This window comes from Miniopterus schreibersii (assembly GCF_964146895.1).
Source record: "Miniopterus schreibersii genome assembly, chromosome: 3".
Classification (NCBI taxonomy): domain Eukaryota; kingdom Metazoa; phylum Chordata; class Mammalia; order Chiroptera; family Miniopteridae; genus Miniopterus; species Miniopterus schreibersii.
This window is the reverse complement of record NC_138103.1, coordinates 104,104,705-104,128,800: the sequence shown is the minus strand read 5'-3', so window position 1 is coordinate 104,128,800 and position 24,096 is coordinate 104,104,705. Positions and strand designations below refer to the sequence as shown.

At 48.2% G+C, this 24,096-nt stretch overlaps 2 protein-coding genes across 5 annotated transcripts in view; one reads left to right on the top strand and one right to left on the bottom strand.

The window, feature by feature from the left end:
- The window catches only part of DDX4 (DEAD-box helicase 4), a gene marked incomplete at its 5' end in the record, with an annotated part of 43,534 nt that extends 35,052 nt beyond the window's left edge, over positions 1–8,482 (bottom strand). Inside the window, 2 exons of the mRNA XM_081131921.1 lie at positions 2,070–2,130; positions 8,411–8,482. Coding sequence (XP_080988047.1) covers positions 2,070–2,130; positions 8,411–8,482 — 133 coding nt within the window. The remainder of the gene's footprint in view (positions 1–2,069; positions 2,131–8,410) is intronic.
- Positions 8,483–11,461: 2,979 nt separating this feature from the next.
- SLC38A9 (solute carrier family 38 member 9) overlaps positions 11,462–24,096 on the top strand; it is a 44,326-nt gene continuing 31,691 nt past the window's right edge. Inside the window, exons 1-2 of one of the 4 annotated variants that reach the window (XM_081131877.1) lie at positions 11,462–11,638; positions 16,068–16,214. In XM_081131877.1, coding sequence (XP_080988003.1) covers positions 16,102–16,214 — 113 coding nt within the window. In that variant the 5' untranslated portion in view covers positions 11,462–11,638; positions 16,068–16,101. Of the gene's footprint in view, positions 11,639–11,977; positions 12,683–16,067; positions 16,215–18,304; positions 18,358–24,096 lie in introns of those variants that run through there. The other 3 variants (XM_081131878.1, XM_081131879.1, XM_081131880.1) reach the window with 3 other exon arrangements.

Below are 24,096 nucleotides of genomic sequence, written 5' to 3'. Positions count from 1 at the left end.
TTGTTTGTTTGTTTTTTTTGTTTGGGAGTTTTGCAACCATATTTAGGTATTGATTTAGTATACATTCATTGGTCTGATATGTGTCCCTGTAATAACAAACTTTCATTAAAAGAGCTACAAAAGTTTGTTATCCAGAAGAAGGTAAGCAGGCAGTCTGTATTTTTCATTACCTGGTTCCACTTTGTTAGCCTGAACATTTGGAGGTATAATGCTAAGGAAAGCCCTGGCTTTTAGTTGGTGGTTCTTTCAATCTAATTTCTTGAAGATTTCACCACAAAACAAATGTTATGCTTTAATATTCGATAAAAGTACGCTTTCATCCCTTTACAGAAACTCACTTCTATCTGACACTTCAAAAAACGAGGTATTTCCCAATTACACAGTGATCTACACAAACAGAGGTGTGAGAAGGTGCAGCACACAGTGTGCACGTAGTCCGTATGGTGGAAGCAGCCAGCCTTTCCCTCATGTCAGCAGGCAGCAATGCCATGAACTGTCACAATCTGAATACTCTGCATTACACCACAGCATTTACATGCTTATGAAAGGTAAATGCATCTTGACAACAGCAAAGGCATCTCTTCTACATTAAACGTCTATCAGGAGAATTACTCTGAACTTCGGTGAACCTGGGAATTAAACCGGCTTTAACCTGATGAACTCCGACTACCTCTTCACAGGGCTTCAGGACAGGCTTCTGTGAGCCTGTTGCTTCTGTGACCATAAAATGTTTCACCTTGTCCGCTCATCTTTGATGAGAGAAATGATGGAACTCCGTGGTGCCACCACCAACCTTGCACTGCAGTAAGACTTAAGTAGCAGTTATACAAATTTAGAGACTTAGCAAATTCACAGTAACTCAAATTCACAGAAGGAAGCCTGGGGGCTGGCAGGGGCAGGGAATGGAGTTACTGTTTAATGGGTATGAAGTGTCAGTGAGGGAAGATGAAGGTTCCAGAAGTGGACGGTGACGGTTGCACAGCAACATGAATATGTGTATTTTCCACCCGCGGTTTGGAATCCAAGGATGTTGAGGGCTGACCATATGCACTGTCCTATGCTGTTTTATATACAGTGGTACCTGGGTTTTCGAACATCTCTGTTCACGAACATTTCGGTTGACAAATGCTGTAAACCTGGAAGTAAATGCTTCGGTTTTCAAACATGCCGCAGAAGTCAAATATGCCACACAGCTTCTGCTGAGTGCAAGATCCCGAGGCCTAGCTGTCGGCTGTTGATCCCTCCGTTTTAGAACATTTCAGAACTCAAAAGGTCTTCTGGAACGGACTACATTCGAAAACCGAGGTACCGCTGTAAGGGACCTGGGCATCTACAAATTTTTGACCATGCCTTGTTCAAGGGTCAATTGTGCCTAATGCCACTGACCTATCCACTTAAAAATGGTTTAAATGGTCAATTTTATGTTACATTCTAATAGAGTAGAAACAGCACTTCAGCTTGCTTTGGATTTCAAGAAAATGAGAAGCCACTGGCACGCATTAACCTCTGAGCCGAGCCCAATCACTCCACCATCTCTCCATCCACCCCAATTGGTAACACACTCGGGAAAGCCAGCGGGAACGAGTGAGGGGACAGCAGCTGTCCTATCCCAGCTTTGCCTTTTATTGTCCCAGGACCTTCCTGCATTCGTTTATGGACATCAGAGAAACTCGTAACATCCTGATGGAATGGCCAGTTTGGTTTAAACCATTGTTATCCTGACAGGTCACCACCATTGCAATCGGCTTCACCTTTATAGTCCGAAGTCCTGCTCCCTTATGCCAGGGACCCTGGCAAGTCCCTAAGCAGCCTGAAAGCCAAACATGCAGCAGCCAGACTGGGCAAAGGTTTCACGGCAAAACCACTAATCAAAACTGTCTATAGCACCATACTCTCTGCTCTCTTCCTTCTCTAACTGGAAGTGTCCCCCATCCCAAAATATCCCAGTAAATCAGAATTCTCACTAGGGAATCTTTAAATGCCTCTACAAGATGTCTACCAGGCAGCTCCCCATTCCTAAGATGAAGCCTTAATCTGAAAGGGCTCCACCGTTCTGCCTTAACACATACCTGACGATGGAACCGGAGTCCTGCTGAAAGTGTCTCCATTTGCTCCAGAAGAATACCTATCCTGTGAGAACGAAGAAAAGACTCGTTTTCTACACTGAGTAATAAGAGGATGTGATCTACTTCACAGGTACTACAAAATTTTAACTGGGTTTTGTTCAGAACAAAACTGTGGTCAACTGCAAGATTTCCTGGGTCACTGATGTTCCTTTATCAATTACTCCTAAACCTTCACACTAGCATTGTATGCAGAGCGTATTAACATACCACTTAGGCCCTGGCTAGGAAGCTCAGCTGGCTAGAGCATCGTCCCCATATGCCAAGGTTGCAGGTCTGACACCCAGTCAGGGCACACACACAGTCAACCAATGAATGCATAAATGGGTGGAACAATAAATTAACATCTCTCTCTCTCTCTCTCAAACCAATAAAAAATAAATAAAATAAAATCATAATCAGCAAACCACAGCCATGAGCAAATGTGGTGAGCCACCAGTTTCTGTGAATAAAGCTTTATTGGACACAGCCACCCTCACTCATCTGGGTTTGTCCATGGCTGCTTTCGCCATATGACGACCACAAAGCTGTGACAGGATGTAAGGTCTGCAAAGTCTAAATTATTTACTATCTAGCTTTTTATGGGAGGAGTTTGCTGACACCTGAATTGGAAGTTCAACCACCCATATATTTGAAAATTATAATCAAATACTACTACATAAGTAAAATCTGACGGGAGTAATACATGAATTTAGCAATGCCTGAAAATGCACATCATGTGCAGAGCTGGGCATTTTGCACTGTACTCATTAGCACTGCACAGGATAAAGCAGAGCAGAGATGGAGAGCAGTGGAAAGCAGCTTCTACTGCAACTTACTCTAAAACTTCTACTGTGTTTATATAAAGTGAAACAAATTAATGTTTATATCCTTTAAAAAGAAATTCACTCTCAAGTAAATTCACTTCAAACTCCTAGCGTGTCCTGATCATCAATCCAGTCCTTTCTTTCCTCTCACTTAACCTTCCTCTACTTATGGCAAAACATTCAGAACAGAGCTCTGAAATTCTTGCACAGAGCTCTGAATTCTGAAAAATCAGAATTCAGTAAAGATGAAAGGTGACCTAAAGCATACAGGTGACCCCTTGATTAACTGACTGCATTAGGACAGTCTCAATATTTCTTCAAATAAATTCCTCTAACAACCCAAAGCTGAAGGGTAACACTTGTTTTCTAAAATTTCCTTCACAAAAGACGCTACTGGCTTGAGAAACTACTTTTATGAAGCTTGAGTATCTTTCAACTGTTTTCCTAAGGTCAGAAAGACAACAGCATCCTTGATAGGCCTGGGGCTTTGGGTACAGTAGAGTATCAAAATATGACACCACATCTAGAAAAACAGGCACTTGGCACCCTTGTGATGTCCTACAGAGAAGTCATACGGCAGTACCAGAGGGTCTGTAGGTTGCACACTTTGGTACCAGATAAGTTTTTTTTCTTTATAAGAAAGACTAAGAACTCCACACTGCACAATAATTCCTCCCAGGGTTTTAACTTTTATTTTCAAAACCAGGTCCAATGAGCTTTCTGAACAGCTGGTGTAGCTACAGTGTACTACCAGAGAAACCAGCTTCCTTCAGAGGGCAGTGCTTTTGGCGGGGAGGAGGAAAATCTCTTCATACTTGAACATTTTCTAATTATTTATTGTATTCTGGGGTATGGCGTAAGTACAGAGAAGCCATCACCTCAGATGGCAGCTTTTAAAAGATTTTTTTTCCCCTCAACACCACAATTCCTCTAATGTTTCCAGCATTCCCAGGTAGGCCAAGGCGTCCTACAGAAAAACCTTGGGTTAGACCTACAGGGGTTCGGGCTGGCGTTCACAAGGGAGGGCAGAGCTGTCGCAGCTGGCCATGGAGAAAGCTGCCTTGGCTGGTGTGGTATAGAGAAGCCAGCTTGTTTACATGCTTACTCCATGACTGCTTGCCCCAAGCAGAAAGTGCATTTCAGGATCTATTTTTGGAGGTTTATTACGTATGTCTGGTTCTCAATTCCGACAATTTAATGAAGATCTAAATAAAATGCTAGGTTCTACCTTAAAAAAAAAATGACACCACAGACATCAACACAAAAAAGTGAGCCAGATTTCCCTTTCCAAAGTGAAACCCTGAAGGCTTTTTTCTCTTCTTGTGGCCAAAGCATTACTGGGTGAATAGAGCAAAAAGAAGGCTGGTTTTGTAAGTGCTATAAAGCTGATAAAGGTAATGACACACTGGCACTGAAGAACTGAAAGCTGTATTAGGTGACCTTCAGGTTGTGGAACTTGATATCCCACATACATCGAACCTACAAATTTCAAGGCAAATTCTGAAACGGGACATCAAAAAGTTTTTTTCAACATAATCATTTCATCATAAAATTCTTACCCTTTTTCATTACCATAAAAAAAGCTAACTTTAGCTCTGGCCGACATGGCTCAGTGGTTAGAACATCAACACGTGCACCAAAGGGTGGCGGGTTCGATTCCAGGTCAAGGGCACGTACCTGGGTTGCAGGTTGGATCCCCGGCCCAGGTAGGGGCACATGTGGGAGGCAACCAATCCATGTGTCTCTTTCAATCCATGTTTCTCTCTCTCCCCCTCTCCCTCCCGTTCTAAAAATCAATGGAAAAAATGTCCTCGGGTGAGCATTAACAAGAAAGAGCTAACTTCCTATTCCCCTCCAGCTCCCGCACACTCCCATTCTTCCTTCAAGCCCCCGAGTCTGGCCTCCAGCCTAGCTCTGCGTGGAAAATGCTCTCAATGAGGAAGTGCTGCAAGAGAGGAGAACATCACGCTTCTCCCAGGGAAGCCCTCAGCAGCGTCTGAAATGACACCGTTTCTTCCTCTCGACAACATTCTTCTCTTGGCTGGAGGAGCACACACCCTGCAGGTTTACTGCCTGCCCCACTGAGCGCACCCTCCCCCTTCAGTCCCTTCAGCTGGCTCCTCCTCCCCGATCTCTGAAGTTGGGATGTGCTAGAGCTAACAGCAGAGCCCTCTAACTTGTACTCTACTGAACTCTACCCAATCTCATCCCTTTAAATCCCATTAATACACATATAACTTCCATAATTATATCTAGAATCTGATCCTGCTCCTAAGCAACAAATTCATATTATCTACTGACTGGCATCCTTGCTAGCATGTTTCACAGGTATCTCAAATTGAACAAAATAAATAGAGAATTCTTAAAACTTTTCCTCCCAAACTTGTTCATCTCCCATAGAGTCCCTCTCAATAAATGGCAACACCCATCTGGCTGCTTACACTGAGAAACCAAGCCAGCACCCGGGGTTCCTCTTTCATGCCCATGTCCAGCCCAACCCGTCTAATCAACTCTATGTCCACAACTATGGCCAGGTCCCTCCTTTGGTCTCACACAAATTAAAGTCCCAAAATACAGACAATACCATCCTCCAACCCTTCTTCTGATTCACTGTTCGTAGCCAGATCAGCCCCATTCACGTCCCCAGCTGAAGTCTGGTTCCTTTGTCAGCTTCTTCAGCAACTGCTGTGTGAAACTGATGCTGCTCCTTCAGCACCATCAGAGCTGGAGAACTCCGACTCTGAGTCTCATGTGTGTCACACACAGACCCAAAGTTCCAGCAAGCTATCAGGTTACACAAGAAATTTATAATAACCAAAATTTAGAAATAACCACCAAAGCCCAGAAACAAATGTGACTGTTGCAAGAGCTTATAATCTAAGCCCTAATTTCTGTGTGAAAGCATTTTCCAAATAAGATTTCCCCAAACAAAAGTATTTAACAACCCAATCTAGACTCACGTTGAGGTCATCAATGACAGGCTGCAGCAGAAACCTACTGTAAGTGACGGCAGAGAAAAGACAGAGGATTCACTTTTCTCTAACTCTGGACCAGCTCAGCCAACATCTCTGCCACCGCTGTAGCCTTCCCCCCGCCTTCTCACGCCTTTTGTCACTCTGCCCTGGACTCCACCCTTCAGGGTTTGAGGATGAGCACACTGTCCATCTCCCACAACTTGCTCGTATTCAGCATATATGAGCTTCCATGCTCTCAATCAAGAGACACTCTATTCTCCCACAACTTGCTGAGGACTAGATGCAGAAATTGCTAGAAATCTTCCTCGGGCTCCAGCACTTCAATTTCCTTAGGTCTGTCAACTCAGTGATGTTCAAGGACCACACTTTTTTTTTCTTCCTACTTCAGAACCACAGTATGGATGTGAACAGAAGAGGTGCAGGCTTTATTTTCTTATCTAAATAATTATTATAAACTTTGCTGCCCCAGCTTTATAAAATTGTAATTGTGGATGGACTAATTATTTCGAGCTGTTTCCACTTTAATCCTAAGAGTATTTGCCTTCTGAAATGTGGCACAGAAAAGGCACCTAGACCAGAGAAGTGACCACTGTGCAGACTTACTGTCCTGGTCCCCAGACAAGGGGAATCAGAGCCAGCAAGCAAGCCCAAATCCTGCTTCGCTCACCACACTCATCCACTCCAGCACTCAAACCAACCTGCTTACACGCCACATGCCAGTGCCTAAGCACGGAGATTTCTGCACTACAAATGTACTCATTAGGTTATCAACTTTTCTTCACCTCACATCTTCCACTGTTCTATCCCGAGGTGGTACACTCACTTCAAAATTTAGAACTGGGAAATTCTAAGAGCTACCAGAACAGTGGCCAATTATTCAAGTTTATATAAGCATGTGTCAACATTACACCTCCAAATAAAATCCTGAGAAGCATTCAGAAAAGGCTGACCACAGATATTAAGACGACACTAATTCAAGATGGTCTTAGAGCCGCTATAAATTTAACAAAAGGGAAACCCAGCTGTCTCTACAAATGGAAACCTGGTTGGAAAAACAATCAAAATGGTGCCTTTAAAAGAAACTAAGCTGAATAAAAGACCTCAGATTTCTCCTACATAAAAATGTCATTTAGAAAAGTCACATATTCATCCTTAGTTTCTGGAAGTTTTACTCAAGCAGAGCAGGCAGAAAAGCTGTCAACCACACCATGTTCCTTCAAGTCAAATAGGCCAAATAACTACCAAAAAAACCAGCACCAGGTGTCAGGTTTTCAGACAAATGCAAAAATTTGACTACAAATTGAAACCCCACAAATATGTATAAAGAATCATAAGGAAGCCCGGCTGGCGTGGCTCAGCAGTTGAGCACTGACCTACAATCCAGGAGATCGAGGTTCGATTCCCAGTCAGAGCACATGCCCAGGTTGTGGGCTCATCCCTGGGGGGGGGGGCAGGGGGCAGCCCATCAATGACTCTCTCATCATTGATGTTTCTCTCTCTCCCTCTCTTTCCCTCTCCCTTTCTCTCTGAAATCAATAAACACATATATTTTTTAAATATATCTTTATTGACTTCAGAGAGAGGAAAGGAGAGGGAGAGAGATATAGAAACATCAATGATGAGAGAGTCATTGATCGGCTGCCCCCCGCATGCCCCCAACCTAACCGGCAACGGGGGCATGTGCCCTGACCAAGAATTGAACCCTGATAGCCTGGATCCTAGGATGATGCTCAACCACTGAGTCACACCCGGCTGGGCGGCATATTTTTTTAAAAAAGGATCATAAGGTAGACTTGTTAACAAAGATTGTACTCAAGTTCGTATTCCCAGTATCATGAAACAAGGTGTTACTGAAGAGCACAAAAACCCTAAAAGGTACATGTGAAAGGTGAGTCGGCCACACCCAATTTCAACTGCCTCATGCAACGTATACACACAACATGCTACAGTGCCCTGTGATGTCTGAAGAACACTTAATGACGGCAAAGCCTTGGACGGAGGAAAAAAAAAAATTACACAGGTGACTATTAAAGTCTGCTGGAGAAAGCGTACCTGTGAATTAAACTTTATATTGTAGGAAGTCTATTGAGAACCAGGGAGGGAAAGAACGATAAAATATCCTTTGACCAAGCAATTCCATTTTCCAAAAAAAACAAACTCCCAAATTAAAACAAAAAATAAGCTGAAGACATTCATGACACTAACAGTGAAAAGCCAACAACACCTTCACTTCGCGGCACCGGGAAGTCAACTGCGCCGCGGCCGGTCCTTTCCGCGCTACTGCGCAGCCACGAGAATTGTTTCCAGGAAATTGGCGACATGGAAGAGGGAAAGTGGAAAAGCTAGAATCGAAAACCACGGCTGCGATCTCACCATCATTACGACCTACCTACAACCCTGTTTGGGGGAAACAAGCCCGGTCACTAAGAGCGTAACAGGAGTTCACCTGGCACCCGAGCTGGGTCCGACCCGCGCCCTTGGGCCCCTGAAAGTCAAGGGTCGCTACCTTCTCGAACACGGGAACGTAGGAGGACAGGTGCGGTGTGATGATTTCCGCCTCCCAGTCTTCATCGCCCATGGTGGATGCCCGTCCTGTTTTTGCAAAAACACAGACACGTTTGGCCTCAATTAGATCAGAACCGGGTCTCCAGCGGCACCGACGACCGCCATCTCCCCGACACCAGAAACCAGGCGCCGACCTGCCGAAGACGCCGGAGAGAAGGGGACTGGGCTCGCCTCTTACCAGAGGCGGCACTGACGCCCACCCTTTGCGTCCTTGAAACTGGGGGCCACCTACGAGCGACCCCGCGACCCCGGGTCCCCGCCGAGCTGTTCCCAGCGTTTACCTTCCGCCAAGGGGCCCGAGCGGCGGGGTGCGGACGTTCCCGGGTCCCTTCAAAGGGCTCTAAGGCGCCGGGCTCGGGGCTCGGGGCTCGGACAAGTCTCCGGGAGCCGGCGGGCGAGGGGACGAGGGTCCCGACGGAAGGCCGAGGCCCCACCGAGCTCAACGGGCCCCCAAGGGGTGTCCGCGCTCCGCCCCCACCGCCCTCAGACCGGTCTCGCCCCGCGCCTGCGGGATCGCGGGAGGGAGGCGAGCCCGCCGCGTCCACCACGTCCACCCGCCGCCGCCGCCGCTCACCCCTCGCCGCCCGCCTGCCGCCTGCAGCCCAGGTCCTCGCCGGCGCAGCCACCGCCGCTGCAGCCTAAACGGCCGCACGTGCCGGACGCCACGCCTACGTCATGTGCGTGCGGCCGTGGCAAATGGCACCAGGCGGCGAGCGCGGCGCCAGCCAATCAGCACCCGGACGGCGCGCGGCCCCGCCCCCGGGCCCCGCCCATCGCGGTCTGCCCACCCCGGGCCTGCTTGCCGCTTGCGCGCCGTCGACGCTGGGGGCCCGTTAGGCCTGAGGGGACGCGGGTGGCCGCGGCCACCTGTCCCTCCAGTGTCGGGGGCCCCCTGTGCGAGCGCCGCTAGACAGTGACGCCCCTCCCGCCTCCTAACACGGAGCTGGACGGCCTGGGCCGCGCTCGCGCCTACCCTGTCGCCTCCCTGCGCGGCCCCGCCCCCGCCGCAGCGGCGGTTGGCCCCTCGGGTGGTGTCCGCCGCTCCCGCCTCACATCCGGGGACTCCCGGCCTGGTGGGCTGGGCCCCGGGGACGCGGCCACACTGCCCGCGGGCGCCACCAAGGTGCACCGTTCAGAGCGGCGTCCGCGCCTCTGCGGAGGAGCCGCCCTCTGACCCGAGGAAGAGGAAGCTGCGCTCGGCCTGTGACCCTGCTGACCCCGGGCCGCGGGTCAAGCCGGAGGGACAGGGGTCCCGCGGAACCTCACGCCCGTCGGTGATGTGGTCCGTAGGCGACGGCCCGTCAGCCTTTCCGTCCAGAAGGGACGGCGGCCGCCCCCGGAGCGCGGCCTCTACCTGCGGTCCACGCTTCCGCTTCCGGCTGCCGGGCCGGGCCGGGGGGCGCCCGGGGCCGCCTCCGCCGGGAGCAGGTCGGGAACCGTCTCGCGAGCACTGGGCTTTGCGAGGTCAGCTCCCAGTGGACGGCTCCCGCGACCGCACGGGGCGTCCTGCAGCATGGGCAGGACTCTCGTTATTAGTTCCCGAGGCTTAGGTCCGGAAAGGAGCACCGCCGAGCGTCGGCTGCCCAGGGGTGCACGCATGTGGGGGGATACTCTGTATTCAACAGAGATCAGCCCAGAGGGTATTGCAACGCGACCGTCATTTTTAACAAGTCCCACTTCTGAGCCAGATCCCCCTGTACCGCGGCGGGCGGGGCCGCCGGCAGGCCCGCGCGCTCCCGCCCTCGCGGTGGCCTCTGCGGCCGCCCGACCAGACGTGCGCTGGACGCTGGTCTCTCAGTATCCTCTGTCCAGCGGGAAGAGCGAGGCGGGCAGCGGTGTGGGCAGCGTGGTAACCGCTGGGCTTCTTCAAGTGGACAGCCCCGAGAGGCTCTGGAGTGGGCGTGTCGTGGTAAACAGCGAACCCCCGCTATTCACCTCTGGGAAAGGATAGATTTCTGTTGCTTTCAGATATTGTAACAAAACGGTTCTTCATGAAACACCCAATTTACAGATATAATTTTTACAAAATATGTCTTTATTGATTTCAGAGAGAGGAAGGGAGGGAGAGACATCAGTGGGAGTCACGGATCGGCTGCCCCCTTGGGGACGGAGCCCCAGCCCGGCCGGAGCCCCGGCCGGAGCCGACCGCGACCGCCTGGGTCCCGGCGACGCTCAGCTGAGCAGGCCCGCGGCCGCAGCTGGCCGGCCAGCAGTCCCGACTCCCCAGGGCGTCGCTGGGAGGAAGGCGTCCAGCGGGGAAGACGACTAGCTCCCCACTCCGAGTCAGGACACAGGGTCCTGGCCAGAAAGCAGCCCCGCCGAGGGTCAGCGGTGTCCCGCGGTCCTGGTGTCAGGGGCCAGGCCTCCGGCCGAGCCGTGCGCCCCGCGCCCCCGCAGTCACGCCAACGCGCTCACGGCGCGCGGGCTAGCAGTCTAACCGTGTCCGCGTTCCTTGGACAACCCTGTCCTGAGACAGGGATTTTTAAAGAAAAGCCACGGCCTCCTAGGGGGAGGGCCGCGGTGCTGACCTGCCTCGAGCTCACGACGCGCGCGGACGCTGCCGGGGCGCGGGGCGCGGGTGGCCTCGGGGTACGGCCCCAGCTCCTCTCTGCGCCCCAGATGAACTCGCCAGCATACTCGCAGGGGAAAGGAAACCGCGAGTCGGGGCAGGGACGGGAGGGCCGGCCTCGCCGGCGTCCGCGGGCCGAGCGCGTGCCGGGCGCCGACTCCACCGGCAGGAACCCCGGAGGCCGGCTGCCCGACGAGGCCGCGTCGGGCCTTCTCGCGAGGCCGCGGGCTCTGCGGACTCGGGCGGCGGCCGCCCTCCTGCAGGCCCGGTCCTGCGGGCCCTCCCGCCTCCGCCAGGCCGGCGCCTCGGGCGCGGGGTCCCGGGGCGGGCGAGCCGCGCGCACCTGGGCCGCCCGTCGCCGCAGACCTGGGGCGGGGCCCCGCGGCCCGGAGCGAGTCGCTGTCGCAGGGGCCTCTGGGAGTTGTAGTCCGCGGCGGCCGCCCCGGGCCGCGGGACTCCACTCCCCGCCGGCCCCCGCGGCCAGGCCTGGTCCCCTTCCTGCTCAGGGCACGGGCAGCCAGGCCGCCCCAACTTCCTGGGCTTGGGGAAGGGTTCGCGCCTTCCTGCCCGCGCGGGAGGCCGAGGGCTTGGCCCGCTCAGGTAGATGGTGACCCCTGGTCCCGCGACTCGCCTCACGGGAGGGTCGGAGGGCGCCGGGGGGAAGCGGCGGAGGGGCTGAGCCGGCGGAACGGCCGAGCGGCGGCCCCGGCTGTCAGCCGGCGCGGTTCCCGGTGGCACCGCGGAGCAGCGGCTGCCGGGGGAGCGGCGGGGCCGAGGCCGGCGGCCATCGCTCCGGAGGGGGGCGCGCGCGGCCCCGGAGCCTGCGGGGCGCGGGGCGCGGGCTCGTGGCGCCCCCTGGGCCTGGGGGGGCTGCGGACGGGGCTGCGGGGCGCGCCGGCCGCGCGGGCTCCCGGGGCGGAGGGCGCGGCCTCGTGGGCGCGCGGCCTCCCTCGGCCGCCGGGAAGCGGGCGACCCCGGGACCCTGGGCCCGCTGTGCGGTGCCTGCCGAGGGCGCAGCGGTCTGTCCGAGTGTCCCTCCCTCCACCGAAAGAGCTTTATTATTAAACGGCGCTGAGCGCCCCCGGGCCGTCGGCGGGTCGTGGTCTCTCCGCCCCCGCGGCCCGGCCGCCGGCCGATCCGGGCGCGGCGGTGTCGGTTTCTTACAACAGGGAGGGTGGCCCCGGCCCCCGGCTGACTCCCCCTCCGCAGCCTCCCTGTGGCAGGCGGTGCAGGTTTTAGCGCGGCCGCCCACGGGAGAGCTTCCCTGAGAACTGGAGTCGCCCTCGCGCCCCGCCCCTGCTCCATCGGCGAGTTCACGCCGCGTGCGGATCCTCCGGCGTCGCCTCAGGTCCTCGCGGCATCTGCACGGGAGGGGCTCCGCCCGGAGGAGCCCTGTCCTCGCTCTCCCCTAGAAGCAGCTCGCCGTCCGTTCAGGCTTTATCAGGGATGGCAGCAGCCAGCCCCGCCTCCAGGCCCCGATGCTGGTCCTTCTGCTGTTCCCACCGCCTCTGGTCACTTCCTCCCCCCAAAGTCCACCGTGACCCCTGGAATCAGCTTCTTCCAAACTCCCGCCGGTGATGACGTGTTGACCTCTTCTCATGGGTGTTCTCAGTGGCATCTAGAATGGCGAATCCTTCCCAGAAGGTTTACAATTTGCTTTGTCTGGATCCATCAGAGGGGTCACTGTCTGTGGCAGCTGTGACCTTAGGAAATATAGTTTAAATAATGAGACTTGACAGTTGAAATAATCCTTGACCCGTGGGCTGCGGAATGGATGACGTGCTAGCATGAGAACACCAGTCTCATTGTACGTCCCCATCAGAGCTCGGGGTGGCCAGGTGCATTGTCAACAAGCAGTAATATTTTGAAAGGAACCTTTTTTTTCTGAGCAGTAGGTCTCAACAGTGGGCTTAACTTACCCAGTTAACCGTGTTCTAAGATGTGCTGTCATGTGGGCTTTGTTGATCCATGTATAGAACACAGGCAGAGTAGACTGAGCATATTCTTAAGGGCCCTAGGATTTTTGGTTGGTAAATGAGCACTGGCTTCAACTTAAACTCACCAGCTGCATTAGCCCCTAACAAGAGAGCCAACCTGTGCTTTGAAGCCAGACATTGTCTTCTCCTCTCTGGCTAGTAAAGCCCTAGATGGCATCTTCTTCCAATATAAAGCTGTTTCATCTACATAGAAAATCTATTGTTTACCCACTTTCATTACTTGTCTTAGCTGATCTGGATGACTTGCTGCAACTTGTCTTAGCTGATCTGGATGACTTGCTGCAACTTCTACATCATTGCTGCACCTGGCACTTTTATGTTATGGAGACAGAGTCTTTTTTAAAATTTTTTTAAGGTTTTTTTGTTTGTTAAAATAATATGTCTTTATTGATTTTAGAGAGAGGAAAGGAGAGGGAGAGAGATAGAAACATCAGTGATGAGAGAGTCATTGATCAGCTGCTTCCTGCTCGTCCCCAACTGGGGATCAAGCCGGCAACCCAGGGCATGTGCCCTGACCAGGAATCGAACCCCGATCGCCTGGATCCTAGGTCGATGCTCAACTGCTGAGCCACGCCCGGCTGGGCAACAGAGTCTTTTCTTAAACCTTATGAACCAACCTCTTCTAGCTTCAGACTTTCCTTCTGCAGCTTCCTCACCTCTCTCAGCCTTTGTAGAATTGAAGAGAGTTGGGCCCTTGCCCTGGATTAGGCTTTGGCTTAAGGGAATGTTGTGGTCTTCTATGCAGACCACTAAAACTTCCTCCATATCAGCAAATATGGTACGTAGAGAAGATGACGAAGACTGAACCTTGGGACTCTGCGATTTTAGGAAGTCTGGGAGGCAAGGAGCAGACAGTAAACGAGACAGAGAAGGAGGAGGGACCAGAGAGGTATAGAGGAAACCTGGAGCCCTAGTGAGTCTAGTTTATTAGGAGGAGCGTGATGCCCAGTGGCAAATATTTCTGATAGGGGAAGTAAGTGAAAGCTTGAGAAGTGACCCTGGGGGTCATCCATCTGGGGGTCATTGGTGATCTAACAAGAGCAGCTTTTGTGTAGTGATGAAGCAGCCTGATTAGCATGACTTAGAAAGAATGGGAGAATCTTATATATTTTATGTCCTACCTCTGTTATGTTTTATTTTCTTGCCCTTTTTTAGGTCAATTAATTTTTATCATTCTCCTTCCTACCTTACTGGATTTTAAGTTATACACTGTTTTCTATTATGTTAGTAGTTACCCTTAAAATTATAACATACATCACATCAGAGTGTAATGTTGATCTGGACAACATAAGGACTTTGAACACCTTAATTCCAAGACCTTCACTTGACTTTTTTCTTTTTGGTCTGGAATTTTAATTCTTTTTTTCCCCCAAACCTATACTATATTATTTATTAATTCTGCTTGGATTCATTAAACTTCTTGAGTCTGCAGATTGTTATCTTTTATGAATTCTAGAAATTTCTCAGCCATTATCTCCTCCGATATTGCCTCTGCTGTCTCCTCTCTGGTTCTCCAGTTACATGCATGTTAGACCTTCTCACTCTGTCTCCTTGTTTCTCAACCTCTTACACATTTTCTGTCTTTTCTTCCCTCTCTGCCACTTCTGGATAGTTTCTTCTGATTTAATCTTTTACTTCATTCATTTTCTCATCAGCTTTTATACCCATTCATTGAGTTCTCAATTTCAGCTCTTGGGTAGGTCCTTCTCTTTTTCTTTTAAATCTTCACCAAAGATATGCTTATTGATTTGAGAGAGAGAGAAACATTGAGAGAGAGAAACACAGAGAGAGAGAGAGAGAGAGAGAGAGGAACACTGATCAGTGGCCTCCCGTAGGCACTCCAACAGGGGATCAAACCCACAGCCAAGGTGTGTGCCCTGACCCGGAATCAAACCCACAACCTTTTGGTGCACAGGACATGCTCCAACTGAGCCACCCAGCCAGGGCCACTCTGGTCCTTTCAAACATGCTAAGTTACTTTTTGAAAATGGGCCCTTTTTCCTTTCTGTGTTTAACATAGGAAACATACTGCTTTATAATTTTATTCTGATAATCCCTGTAGTTGAAGTTTTTGTGGATGAATTTCTGCTGTTGTTTCTGCTGGTTCTTACTAATAGTGCCTTATTTCCTTAGTGTATTTTCGACTGTGTGCGATTCATTGTCCTTGAAAGATCATCAGCAAGTCTTTGGGGCCTAGGTTGAGGTGTGTCCTCACAGAAAAGACTGACATTCTGCCAGTTACCTAGAAGTCTTTTGAATGCTCTTTGGCCTCTTTGCAAATCCACATGAGGTGTGGTTGGTGGTGAATACCATTTCCGTACCACATGTGTGCCCAGGTGCACATGCACACACACACACACACACTATGCTCAGTGTCAAGAAAATGTGTGTGTAGTTCCCTTATGAGGCAGTGAAGCAGTTTTACTTCCTGTTAACCCCTAATCTGATGGGAAAGCTGTATGCAAGCCCAGCCGTATTTTGGTAGGTAGGGAAAGGGGGTGACTTCTTAGGACAGTCATTCCTCACTTTGAGCGAATCTGGGTTTTGTCTTCTATTTCCCTGATACTTCACAAGGCCTTGAAAACTTCAGCCCAAGTTTCCCTGGTAGAGCAAACACCCTCAGAGCAGAAGCAACCTCCTTAAGCTATTTGCCTCTCTAGGTTCCTTAACTTTACCTACAGATGGCCTGATTTTTCTCACTGTTTTTGGAAATTTCCCAAAAATGTTTTTAATATTTTACCCAGTATTTTTAGTTTTCTGCAGAAAAAAATGAATCCAAATAGCCTACTCTGTTTTATTACTGGAAATGGATTGGTCTTTTTTTTAAAATTAAGCTGAAAAATAAGCAGTAACTTCATCTCAACTTAGCAAGTTTCTGATAAAATAAATGTTTTAGGCATATGCTGCATTAAGATATCTTCAGCAAATTCCTGTTTTTTTCCAGTTTCTTGTGCATGCAAATGCATTATTTATTAATAGTGAAATAATTTTTAATTAAACTTTAAATTACCTATCTTTTCTGATTTACCTAGGACTGACTGCTTCAGTGTTTAAAGTCCAAGAAAAATGGCAAATATGGACAGCGACTCTAGGCAGCTTCTCATCCCCGAAGTAGATGATGAAGTACAACCTGGACCCATGAATATCCAGTTTGATTCATCAGATCTAAGATCCAAAAGGTATGTGTTTAAAATAAAACACTTATTTCATAATTAGGGTTTTTAATTATTAAAATAGAACTAATTATAATCAAACATATGTTGCTTTAATTATAAAGTACCCAGTTTCTTACAGGATCTGTATGTTTGTAGTGGAGGGAATAAATATGAATACTATTTCATCATTTATATTTGACTTTTCAACTAAACTCAACATCTCTTTTGGGAAGTGGTTAGTTTTATGAAGATGCATTGATATAATTTATTTAACAAATATATACTGATCACCTGCTCCATGCAAGGTAATATGCTAGGTGCTAAGGATGGAACAGTGAAAGCAATACACCGTCCTGACCTTCACTGGGCTTGAATTCCAGCTTAGTTTAAGGTTTGAGTTTAAAAGTTATTTCATTGCATACTTGAAAAACCCAAAAGAATATGCTAAAAAATTGTTATAAATAGTAAGAGAATCCAGTAAGGTGGCTGTTTATAAAGTAGGCAAAAATAAATAGCATTCTGATGAGAAAATGTAATGGAAGAAAAGATAAAATACATAGAAATAGCCTTAAGAACATGCAAAATTGACATGAGGGAAACTTTGAAATACTACTGAGGGACCTAAAGTAAGATTTAGAGTATTTCTTCAAATCTGAGGTGCTGAGTTTAAGTTGCACTGTTTTTATATCTGTCACGCTAAGATAAACTTCTGCCAATACCTCTGATGCAGTATTCTTTTAGGGCTTAATTTTTTGTTGTTTTATTTTTTATTTACTGAAGGAACTCTTGGACTTATTTGATATTTTGTCCTGTGTCATATGTCTTTTGTGCAACTATAAAAATGAAAATTGAAACGGTATGTCAGTTAAGATATTACTACTCCGATTCTTTTTTTTTTTTTTTAAATATATCTTTATTGACTTCAGAGAGAGGAAAGGAGAGGGAGAGGGAGAGAGAAACATCAATGATGAGGGAGTCATTGATCGGTTGCCTCCTGCACGCACCCGACTGGGGATCAAGCCCGCAACCCGGGCATGTGCCCTGACCGGGAATCAAGCCCCGATCGCCTAGATCCTAGGTCGACGCTCAACCGCTGAGCCATGCCTGGCTGGGCACTACTCCGATTCTTTGCATTTAGAATGATTCTTCAGAAATCACTTTTTGGAGTCATCAAAATCAGTGTTTTTCCCCTCCATACAAAATTTTCCTTTGGACCATTAAGAGCACTGATAATGTAGCATTTCTTGAAAGAATTTTCTTCCAAATTGCTGACACTTAGTTTTCATGCTTGCACTTTCCTGATCTTACCAGGAGGTGTCACCGAAGGTTTTCTAACAACACCATGGCTCATATTTCTTCACAAATGTCCTGAAGTGTTTTGGTGACTGGGGTGACCAGGGATGGCATTTATCTGTCATGCTAATTACTGGCGCTCAGTGACTGAAAGATGTCCTGGATTGTACCTGCCAACATCAGGGACTGCAAGAACCAATGAATGTGGGTTAAATGCTCAGGATTCTTTGAAACCTCTAAGTTCTATGATAAATAATTGACCACTGTGACAATAGAATACAGGTCATTACTGCACATTCCATGGCAATATGTTGACAGGAGTTCAAATGGTTCTCGGAGAATTCCTTCAACCGTGGAGATTAAATGGAAGTATATTTTCTGTAATGAAACTTGTCAAAATGAGAGGGCATCCACTATTTACAATCATGGGGTAACCACCCAGGTGAGCATGTGTTAAGGAAGGCGGATATTTGGACAGACTGAGCAGTATTGAATGTTAATTTGCCTATGAAATAATTGATGTTGAAAACAAACTATTATTTGATGAAGAAAAGAGTTAGGAGTACCTTAAAACATTGTTATTTCTATTAAAATGTGAATCACTCCACTTTATATACATAAATAGAACCCAAACACCCTGAGAGGAATTTATCTTCCATCGGAAGACCCGGCTTAGACAACTCTTTCGGACACTTGAGTCATTTTATTTTTTTATTATTATTATTTTGAATCCTCACCCAAGGATACTTCTTCCATTGCCTTTCAGAGGGAGTGGAAGGGAGACAGAGAGAGAGACATGGATGTGAGAGAGACACATCGACTGGCTGACTCCACGTGCCCCCCGACCAGGCCGGGGATCGAGCCTGCAGCCGAGGTGCGTGCCCTTGGCCAGAATCAAACCCAGGACCCTCAATCCCCAGGCCAACTCTCTAACCACTGAGCCACACCGGCCAGGGCAAACTGGAGTCATTTTAGGGTGATATCCCATGACCACCTGTATAATATTATAATTCAGTGTATTATTTAAGAATTAACTTTTAAAAATTAGGGTTAATTTAGCCTCATCTTCACATATTTGTGAAATGGTGAATTTGAAGTACTGCCTATAATTTTTTCTAATGAGCATTGTGATAAACACCAGATCGTTAAAATAGCATCTGTCCTGTGCTACCTGAAATCATCTTACATAGAACCACACTTTGGAAAACTGTCTTCAGCTGTCAGAGTTGTTAAACAACAGAACTGCACTGAGTAACGTGAAGATCTAACTGGCTTTATCAATGACCCGTGAACCGGGCAGCATCCCGTCTGGCTCATAGAAGGAACTCTGAGGAGCTGTGTGAGTGGAAGGCTTTTATAGCCCGAAAGGGCACAAGACGAGGGAGTCATTCTCAGAGAGTAAGTTATTTCAGGCAAGAAAGTAACCTTCCTTTCAGGAAAGCGGGGGTCTGTCCGGTGATGACCTCCCTGGTGTTGACCAGGTGATTCCTGACCGACTGGTTAAAGGTTCCTCCGTGGGACAGGCTGAGATGCAGTGATAGGTATTAAGTTGGTTTGCTGAGTGGGACTTAGCAGCAGTGACATCATTTGGGGCCTATTTGTTGCTTTTTAACAGTATAGAAAACAGCATCTGATATTTACCTTCAGTATAGCTTGTGGTTAATTCTTTCTCTCCCACAAGGGGGCGTGAAAACCATGTGTCAATTCAAATGGAGGGAAAGAGGTGCTGGGTCTGCTTATTTTTTTGGTGGAACTGGGTTCCAGTCACACTGTCACTGTGGAGGAAGGAGCTGATCATTTGGATCATTGGGGAACTTTGCAAACTACACAAGTCCCGCTCCCTGAGCATGGCTTTCCTCCAATCCCCCACCAGTTTTCCCGGGTTTGGGTGGAGTGAGGAATGTGGGAGCAGGACAAGGGTTAGGCATCTGCTGTGCTTGATGCTGCGTTGGAGTCGGTGGTCTTGGAGGTGCTTTCCTGCTTTTTCAGGCTTTCTGGGGGCCGCAGCTAGAGCTGGTGCTCAGGACTGCCTCACCTCTGCTGAGGCCTGGGGTATCCGTGCAGCCAGCTGCACCCAGACTGAAGCTGTTGGCTGGGTGGTTTGCCAGCGCCTTCAGTTTCTCTAACTCCTTCCATGCTCCCGGAGCCTCGGCTTCCGTTTCCCCAGGGACAGAATTCCTCGGGAATCCTTCCTCCTGCGATGCCTTGTAAACCGCCCTTTCTTCTGCCCCTCAGTCACCAGTATGCCTCTGTCCTGTTCTTGCAGGGCCTTGTTGTCTCTTTAGTGTTATGATGGCAGATAATCTATTACTTTCCATGGCTGTTTGCATTTTAATGTGGAGACTCCTAGAATAGAAACGTCTAACCAAGTTAGATTTTTCTAATGATAACGTTTTAAGTGCTCCGGTGAGCCAGTGGGGTGAGGTAGATATTTAAAACAGGCCGCATTCCTGGTGCCCTTCAAACACGCTACGCACCCTCTGACCCCTGGAACGGCCTCTAGTTGGTGCACCTGGACAATGGCCTTTCTCATGTTCATTGGTCAGTGATACTGTCCCTGAGTAGCAGTGGACTCTGGTTCTAGGAGAGAGAGTGAAAAACAAAGCAGTGAGAAGTGTATCTGTCCTGTTAAGGGTAAATCCCGGCTCAGCAAGAGAGACTGGAAGTGATTATTGAGGCTTCGTGGCGTCATATTGGAGATTACACAGATCCGCAACCAAAAAGAAAAGTAGCTTTTTGAGGAGGGTGGATGCCCAGAGCTGCAAGAACTGTGTTTCGAGGAACTTGCCATCCACATTAAGTAGATGGGACGAGGGCCTTGACCGTTACCAGCGCCCTGGAGCTGGGGGCCGACTTGCTGATGGTCCTGCTGCTTCTCCGCCTCCCCTCCTCCTCTCCATCTCCCCCTTCAGTCTGCTTCCCTCACCTCTCGCGTTATTTCTCCCCAGTGAAACTCTTTCTGCTAAATGCTTAAAGAAGACAATCCCGGCCACGGGTGAAAGGTGCTTTAAGCACGTACGACAGGAGGGATCTGATTTCTAGTCCTCTCAGCACCCTTTCTTCTCTCCGACTCACAGGTTCTTGCGTTTTCCTTCCTCCTCTCTTCCCTGCCCTCTTGCACCGGGATCTGCTTGCCTGGTTCTTGTGTTCTCTCTGACTTTGCTATTTGCTTCTGTTTTGCCTATTAGCTGGTTGTGCTTTATTTTCTCCCCCCTCTTCCCCCCCATTAACATCATTTGGAGAAGCCTGGAGACAGAGGGATCCTAGCTGAGTTTGACGGGTACTCTTAGGGCCAAGTCAGAAGTGTGTTTTGTTGGGAGGAAAAGGTATGAACAGTTGGCTGTGGGGGAGGAAGAAACTGTCTTCTCCCCTCTGGTTTCTGCTGGCTGATCCAATAATTAATTTGCCCGAGAGAGATTAGTAAGAGAAAATGACCAAATTAAATTACAGACGTGTATGTGGGAACCTCACATACATGAGAGTCAGAAACAGGAAGTTATGAGGAGGCACCCGTGACCTTCTGAGCTGGGGATGAGGGAAGGTGCCTGGGGGCTTCAGGGGGGGAGGGCCATTCACAGGACCATATAGCAGATGTTCAGTAATTAGATGTTTGCTCTGCCATAAAAAGTTATCTCTGGGACTGACAGCATGAGCAAGGCCCCTAATTTAAATTCTTCTAGGTAGCTAAAGTGGGCAGAAGTTTATCTCGAGCCCTCAGGGTCTCGATGGCCTTTAGCTCAAAATAATCCACATGCCGGAGTAGCTCATCTTGCCAGGCCTGTTCTGAGCCATCTCAGAGAGAGACCTGGGGGAACTGGTGAGACAATGAAGAATAAAGAGCTGAAGATGAAACAGAAGGGAGCCCAGAAGGGGAGTCCAGCACTTCCTCCAGGGTGCCTGCCAGTCCCGTTAATTAGCTGAGAGGCTGAGAAATTGAGCTTTTGACAGCTCTTCAAGGCAGGAGGGAGGAAAATTAGAATCCAAGCCTCACTGAGAGTAGGCACCATATAAACTTTGGGTTAGAAGCCCTAAGCTCTGTAAGCTCAAAAATATGAGTGAACTTGAAATAGAATCTTGTGGGGACTGAGCTCAACTTTAACTCATCTCATGACCCAAACTGGATGAAGGGAATCTAGGATCACTAAGTGTCTCAGATTGGCTCCCAAAAGCAGATGTAAACCCTTTCTAATGAAAATATTATTACCCTAGTCTTCAAATTACTCATAGTGTTTTCCATATGCTGCAGTTCCATAAGTACATTGCCAGGCACTTAATCAAAAATACCCAGGCTAGAGGAGGTGAGACCACGGGATTGGAAATTAAGAGACTCAATCTACATAGCGACTGGCAGGTGATCCAGGTAAGGGAGTATCACAAATAGGCTTTATAGCACTATGTTTAATATGTTCAAGGAAGTTAAAATAAGGTTGAGAATTTTGGCACTGGCTAGAAATATAATGAACCAAATTCATGGAAAATGTTTGTTGGATAAAAGAAGAAGCAAATGGAAATTCTGAAGCTAAAAAAAAAAAAAATCAGTCACCTAAGGTAAGAAATCAGTCACTGACAATGGCAAGTATCAGCTGTTAGTAGACGTTCGCTGCTTGGACCCGGCTGCCGGGCAGGTTTCCCGGGACTCCCGCCTCCACTGGTCTGTTCTGCCTGCGATCGGGCGGCCGAGCAACGAGAATGCCTGGCCCAGCTGCTGCAGGAGCAGCCCTGTGTGTTGCTAACAGAGCCGTGGTCACCGAGGGACCACGGTGTGCAGCCCTTTTGTTGCTAGTGTCTTCCCAGGGGCAAAGCAGGTGTCTCTCGGCTCCTCCGCCTGTCTGAGGCCGTAGCAAAGGTTCCTGAGGCTCCCTTACGTGAAGGAAGACGAATTAAAACTGGCTCCTTTTCTTTGGAGATCTGTCTGAAGAGGGGATGAGCTTTGTTCTCTGTGTTACTGAGTTAAGATGGTGAAGAAAGCAATTGTAGTGTCCACTGGAAGAATCACATGTATCTATTAAAAATAGGATTTATCTCTGTACATACTTAATGAATTCTTTACCTTTTTAAATTACCTTTCCAGTTTTTAAGGAAAGGAAATTTTAGTTAAAACGCATTGTTCTTCTTTCCTGCTTTTTTTTTTTTTTAATGGGAAATAGGTGGGGAAACTGGACATTTTATTTTTTCTAGAAATCCTTCTGATAGATTTGTGTAGGAGAGCAATCTTTGGCAGGACATCGCAGAATGAAGCCTACCCTTGATTCATAATTAAGACAAGCTCTTTACTTCAAAGTATTAAGTTAATAATTTATTATATTTAAGTTAATTGAGACAGTTTGTAATTTATTTTGGCATTCTCGTAAAGTGGCTAAAAGGAGGAGCTGCTTGGAGAACTGTGCCCTCTGGGGATTTTCCCACATTCCTCCTGTTCTTTGTTGAGTGTCACTCAGCAGGTCCATCCGTCCTGTCCTGTCGGGAGCTGCTTCTAGCTGGATGGTAGTCATCCAGCAGCGCTGGGTCGCTGTTTCGCATCACCCGGGGGGAAACTGGAGGACTGCTGTGTTGCTGTTTACCTACAGGTGCTTCTGTATCTGAACCTGGTGTTTACACAATTCTTTTAGCTTCGTTCTAGTGCCGACAGTAAGAACAAAACAAAACCAATCCCCTTGCATTTCTCCTGCTGATCGTTTTGTAGCCATAAGAGAAGAGATTGTTTTTATGAAAGTAGAATTAAAACAATTTATAGATTTTTTTAAAACCAAAATTTGAAAGCGTGGATTATATTAAAAGAATTTGAAATTCATTCTTAGCAAAAATCTGTATTTAATTAAGATATATTGGCCTGAGAATGAATATTCAGGTCAAGTTCTTTGTCCGTATGTTGTTGATGAAGATGTTTACTTGCAACTAAGCAACAGCCTAGCATTTGACGCTAAGGAGCCGATCGTCTTAAATCAAGTGTTTATCACATTCACTTTCTCATTATACCACCCTTATCAGTTGAAAAATAATAAATTGAACAGTTGGGACTGCCTATACCTATGTGTGCGTGTGCATTTGCAGATTAGTCCGTGTGCTTCTGCACTTACGTACATTATGAAGCATTAAAAAAAAATTTTTTTAATTGTAAGATGTAATAATATTTAACAATATGTAAAAACATATTGTTAATGTTTTTTAAGTTTACTGCATGATATATCATATGTACAGAAGTGTGCATATTACATATGTACAGTTTTTAAATAACTATAAAGCCAACACCCATCCAGCCCACCCCCCAGAAGTGCCCTGATGTGCTTCACCAGGCACCCCCTCCCTCCTGCAGGTAACCACTCCCCTGACACTTGTGTGAGCATTTCCTTACTTCTCCAAGTAGTTCATGTCCACGTGTCCCTAAATACGGAATTCCCTTTACCTGTTTTTGCACCTATTTTACATGGAATCACACTGCATAATTATTCTGTGAGTTTCGTTTCAGCGTCGATACTGTCATCCAAGTTGTGTTTCTGTAGTAATTTCTATTATTTTATTTCATGAGCATTTGCACTTTATTTTTTTGATGTTTTTATTAATTTTTTTAGAGAGAGATGAAGGGAGAGGGGAGAGAGAGAGAAACATCCATCGG